The 6,000-nt window shown below is 57.1% G+C and overlaps 1 protein-coding gene across 1 annotated transcript in view; it reads right to left on the reverse strand.

Moving 5' to 3' along the window:
* The window catches only part of LOC119090030 (fat-like cadherin-related tumor suppressor homolog), a gene marked incomplete at its 3' end in the record, with an annotated part of 36,556 nt that extends 30,556 nt beyond the window's left edge, over positions 1–6,000 (reverse strand). Inside the window, exons 1-3 of the mRNA XM_037212826.1 lie at positions 5,995–6,000; positions 4,689–4,930; positions 3,514–3,758 (exon numbers count right to left, since the gene is read on the reverse strand). Coding sequence (XP_037068721.1) covers positions 3,514–3,758; positions 4,689–4,930; positions 5,995–6,000 — 493 coding nt within the window. The remainder of the gene's footprint in view (positions 1–3,513; positions 3,759–4,688; positions 4,931–5,994) is intronic.

Here is a 6,000-nt window from a genome sequence, read left to right on the forward strand (position 1 = left end):
CACTAGTCCAGTCCAGCCCTCGATGCTCCTTGGTTTACCACTTCGCCGGACCTGTCCGGTTGGCGGTGTCCGCAATGGTTTGCTCTCGCCGTCCTACAAAGCGGAGAGCACCCCAACCGCGAGCGCAGCTTCAGCCAGACTAGTCTCCATGTGCTGCGTGTCCATCCCGCGTCACTCCATCCTGCGGGACGAGTACTCGAGAAACGTTAACATAACCATCACCGCCATGGAGAGCGCATTCATAAAGGAACTTGCCACACTGACGCAAACTCTGTGGAAGAGCTCAGATGAGGCTGACCGGGCGCTGACCACCTCCTCATTGAAGGCACAGTTCCAGAAGCTCGCGGCGCGATTCATACGCTATTGGCAACAGGCATTCCTCAAATACCTGCTGGAGCACTTGCATAAGGACGTTAACTGCATCAGCAACCAACCCAAACCCATAACCACCGCCATTAATGACACCCTCAGTGCCAGCCAAACTGGAGGCCTGGGAGCGTTCCGCGTTCCTGGAAAATTTCAAGTCCATTGGCCTGTCCATCAGACCGCTCAGGTCCACGCTGCCGCGCACAGCCTGTGGCCACGTGTCCACAACGTTCGACCCGTTCTGGGACCTGAGATCTGACCTGACCTGACTTATCGCCATAGCGGGTCCGGTGCGATCACAGGATTTTGTTTGACCTTTTCCCCAAGGAGGAGGGCTTGACTGAGAGGAAAAGCCGACGTGCTCCATGTGCCAGGAATGCCAGAAGTGGTCCAAAGACTTCCGGATTCGGAGGTTTGCACGCATCCTTGTACTGCATCTAAAACGGTTCTCGCTGCAGCAGCAAAAGAGGCAGGCTGAATACCAATGTCCACTTCTCCGCCAGTGGTCTGGCCCTGTCGCTACACTCTGCCACACATGGGGACTGCAAGTACAACCAAAACGACGGGATCAGCCATTCTGGCGTGACGCACCCGGGCCACTTCACGGCCCACTGCAAATGACCCTTTTTGAGAAAATGATATGAGTATGATGACTTAAGAGTCCGGTCCATCCGTTCGCGCCGAGCCAACAACTGTGGACTATACATGCTGTTCCCCGAGCTCGCCAATCCCCGACCTGGTGCTGACCGAAACGCCAGAAATCGAAGGTGTTCGAGAGAGCCCACTCGATTGCTGTTCCACAGTAGTTTCGCCAGCTGATCGCTTTTGCACTTACTAATTTTAGTCGCGTATCCGTGACCGAAGACAAAACATTTCTAACTCAAGGAAGTTTCCATGCCAGCAACATTCTAGTGAGTCACATAAGCGTGAAAGAGGACTCCGACTAGACCGATGCCAATAGGCCGCGTGCCTGTTTGTGTTCATCCGAACTGGTCTCCCTGACCACGTACTGAGCCGCGGCAAGTTAAAGCAAGCCGAACCGAAAACTGCAATGCCTCAAATGTCGCCAGACTCTCATTTTCAGGCACTGCCACACAATTGGGTAATTGAATCGGTCCATCGTTCAGCGCGCCAATGTGTTAGCAGAGGCGGGCGCTAACTTTCCAACGCTCCATTTTCCAATAGCACGCCGCGCGACCCTGATCGGATTAGTGTCCTCGTGACAAAATGTCAACCGTGGCCGGTCGCGCCGGGTAAGTGGCACTCGCAAAGCCAACACATGACGCCATCGCTGGCGCCGCAGGCTGTTAGGTGTGTCGAAAATGGTCCCGGAGCGCGAGGCCGGCGCGCGCCAAGTGACGCGGCGGAAGAGGCGGCCGTCCATCGGCTGTTGCGCAGCTGGACGGTGAGCGCCGGGTCTTCGGGATCACAAAGGAGCACGACAGCCTCAGCTTCGCTGCCGGTCGGCGCGAGACCTCGACCACCCCCTGAGCGAGAGGCGACCGTCGCCTGCTCGGATCCACGAGGGACCATGAGGTCCGTGCAGCCCTGTTCAGGTCCAGCGAACACTGCTGTCAGGTCAGCAGCCGGTCGACCGGCCCGGCTCGTCGTCTGACCCCGACGCTGGTGACTCCGCGGGGCGAGAGAGATCGTTCACCCGGGTCGGGGACGGCCGTCAGCAAATAGAAAAAGTACCCATGGAGCCCAGAGACATACCGATGAAACGGAGACCTGCCTTCAACAGAGAAGTCTGTTAACGGAGCGGGTAAGAACCGTCAAAATAACGGAGAGGGATCTTCAACGGGGCGAAGACTGAAAGCAGCAGCCGCTCCAACGGAGCGAGGCCTCCCGCCCCTCTGCAGACTTTCTAGACGTGTGTACGATATCCTCTAGAACGGTCCGGAATCATCTCGAGCTCCTCTCAGCGACACTTTCTGCACTCACATTCGTCACTGACAGGATAATGCGATCAGCTACCACCCCCCCCCCCCCCCCTTCGTCAACCCCGCTGACGACTATGCCGCACATCAGGCCATCACCACGGCGAACATCAACGGCGCCGTCTGCATCTCGAAAATAGCCGTTAAATCGGGTTTGTGGGCGTCGACCATCAAGGCCGGCATCGGCTGGAGCACTCGGTGGGCGGCGAAGCGCGTTCGCCGACGGAGTGGTGCAGCTGAGGGGGAGGTGTTTGCACAGGAGGTGTCTGGAGACATGAGGTGGGTTGGGGCCAGCACAGCCGGGCTGGTATCCCGTTGTGGAGTGCTCAAGTGTCACATTTCTCCGTTCGGAACACTGTCGATCAGCGGACGCTGAGAAAATGAAACGTGCGAAACATGGCGTTGTCTGCGAGGCGTGTGCACTGTTGAGAAACCGATTGGTTCATTTTACGCTCTCCTCAACGTAAGCCATATGGCTTTGTTTTTACCGCATTTCAGATGATGTACTACACCAAGAGGAATGACACCTTCAACCAGTGACTCTTATTTCATTTGACATGCGTAATGATGTGAGTTGGTCTGCCAAGGGCTTATCGTGGAACATGATGATAGGAAGTGTTGGGAGAAGAGTGAACCAAAAACAAGTTGACTTCACCGCTGCATCAGATAATCGATAATCAGACGGTAAGTGAACCACTCGTGGAGGATGATCAAGACATGCCCGGCATTATGGAGCGAGGACACCTGCCAGAATAAGAGAGGAGGCCTATGTATGCCAAGCAACATGGAAAATCATACCTGATGGCTTGAGGTGGGTGGCAGGATTAATACATTATACCTAACAGCCGTTTACGTATGCCTGATGCATGACCGTGTGGGCCGAGCGAACCTAAGAATACGGAGTGGATGACCAGGGCGTACCTATGCCTGACAGTGCGTAGGCAGCATGCCTGACAGCGTGCAGCGGGTGACCATAACACAGCTGACAGTGCGGATGTAACATGCCTGGCAGTATGGTGCCGATGACCACGACATGCCTGCTAAAGCGGAGTTGGCATACCCAGAGGACGTGGCCGGCGATCAGGGCGCGCCTAACAGTCCCTTGGCAGGGGCCTGATCACGGCATCCCATCAGGAAGTGGGCATACCTGGCAGCACGGTGTGGAGGATGACCACAACAGACGCGACGTCACAGCGGGGTGGCCTACCTGACAGTATGGAGTAGGTGATGCGGGCGTTCTGGCCGTGGTCGCGGTCGGTGGCCAGCACGGTGACCACCTGCCAGCCGACCGGCGCCGTCTCGTGCACCTGGCCCACCACCAGGTCGCTGAGGAACTGCGGACGATGGTCGTTCTCGTCCTGCACGTGCACCAGCAGGCGGGCGTAGTCACGGCGCGCCGGCGTGCCCTGGTCCCGCACCGACACCGTCAGCACGTGCTCGTGCTCCGTCTCCCTGCGGCCGAACGGGTGAGACGTGTCAGCCGCTGTCTACTTACGTTGTGTAGCATATACTAGTTCGTTATACGATTGCACAGCACAGCATGAGGGGTGGTTAAGAACACGGTGGCATCGTGCCAGAATACAGTCAGGAGGAGGAGGAGGAGGAATTCGTTGTCAAGTTGTAGGACGGCACAACTGCAAACACCGCGGCCACTCTGACAACAGAAACAGGCACGGGGGCACTCAAGGCCACGCTCACGCGGTAAGGTAAGATGGTAACATATTGTCAGACACAACCTGCAAAAAAGCGAAACGGAGCTGGCTCGCGTTGTTCCGTGTGTGCGTTGTAACGCGTCGCGTTGCAGCATGACCAGGAAAGAGATACCTCACCACATTGTGAGAGAGCCGCCTTTGCGTTGAGACTTAATCCCGGGTGTCCCGAAATGGCAGGAAAAAGGAGGTAAAACAGAGACAGGCGTTTTCGCAGCTGCACAGACACGATGAACAGAATATTGTTTCGGTGATCACCCACAGGTTCACACTGACCTCAGCGCAGTGACCCCAGCCTCGGCTCTCGCCTGATTTGACAGGTGTCGCTGGCAGGACCGACGTCAGTCATCCCGAGCGCCTGTCGGCTCAGCCTAGCTATCCGCCCTGGCGCAAATAACCAGTGCAGTTGCCGCGCCTTCAAAATTCAATAACTAACTGGCTATCCGCCTAAGAGCGCCACGGTGAACTGGTCGGTCTCGGCCACGGTGACCTGACTGACCCAACCGATGACCTCACCTGTCCAGTCGTCCGGCTACGGTGACCTGACTGACCCAACCGATTACCTCACCTGTCCAGTCGTCCGGCTACGGTGACCTGACCGACCCAAACCAATGACCTCACCTGTCCAGTCGTCCGGCCACGGTGACCTGACTGACCCAATCGATCACCTCACCTGTCCAGTCGTCCGGCCACGGTGACCTGGCCGGTCATGGGGTCGATGCTGAACAGACGGAGAGAGCGGTCGCTCTGCGCCGCCTCCAGTCCGTAGTAGAGCAGCGCCTCGCCGTCCGGGTCGGCGGCGCTCACCGTCAGTAGCCGGTCACCCGGCTCGGCCGCCTCCGACACGTTCACGGCGTACAGGGCGCGCTCGAACGCCGGATCCCGGTCGTTCACGTCCAGCACTGTGATCCGCAGCTGGCGGCGGACACGGTGAACACACCGTGAGACACACACCGAGACTGTGATCCGCAGCTGGCGGCGGACACGGTGAACACACCGTGAGACACGCACTGAGACTGTGATCCGCAGCTGGCAGCGGACACAGTGCACACACCGTGCGACACGAATCGAGACTGTGATACGCAGCTGGCAGCGGACACAGTGCACACACCGTGAGACACGAATCGAGACTGTGATACGCAGCTGGCGGCGGACATGGTGAACACACCGTAATACATGCACTGAGACTGTGATCCGCAGCTGGCGGCGGACACGGTGAGCACTCCGTGAGACACGCATCGAGACTGTGATCCGCAGCTGGCGGGGGACGGGGACAAGCCGTATCACACGCATCGTAAGACATGGGTCACGATTGGCGACATACACCAGCTGCGAACTCAAAAGCATGTGTGGGCGAGCGGCGTACCGTGCCGTACACCCACGTGTCCGTCAAGAGAGCCTCGGCCAAATCGAGGGGGCCTCCTCATTAGCAGGCGTCCTCCGTGACAAGGGGAACACATGGGAAGATGCGTCAGCGGGCCACCAGACAGTACGGGCTTCCGCTTGTCCCACGGACCATAACTAAGCCTGGTAAGAGGTGCTATTGCGCGAGAACACCCGCGCTGCGCACCCAGCTGTCCACCAAACTGATGTCCCAGAGATATCAGCGTTGAAACCATAAGCCAGCGCTAACCTGCTTTAAAACGGTAGAAGGCGAGCGAGTAGCCCGATAAAATCGTTGTGGCAGGAACTGCGACTCACGTGTGAGTGGGTGTTATGCCCTTGACTGTTAATAATGCGTCCGCATGTAGATTTTGCTCATGCACCTTTCGGCTTGTGATTTAATTGCCATTGTTTCTTTGGATCGCCCTTAAAACGTGCATGCATGCATGCAATACAAAGCGGGCGATCGAAGGGGTTATATGGTCAAAATCAGAGCGCACCTATAGCAGTCTCGTCCCCATATTACAGGAATATTATGCACGCTATACCTAACGCATGTATCCAAGTACAAATATCGATACACGCTCACAACAGACGGGCAT

Source organism: Pollicipes pollicipes, unplaced genomic scaffold (assembly GCF_011947565.3).
Source record: "Pollicipes pollicipes isolate AB1234 unplaced genomic scaffold, Ppol_2.1 Scaffold_3087;HRSCAF=3621_pilon_pilon_pilon, whole genome shotgun sequence".
NCBI classification, from domain to species: Eukaryota; Metazoa; Arthropoda; class Thecostraca; order Pollicipedomorpha; family Pollicipedidae; genus Pollicipes; species Pollicipes pollicipes.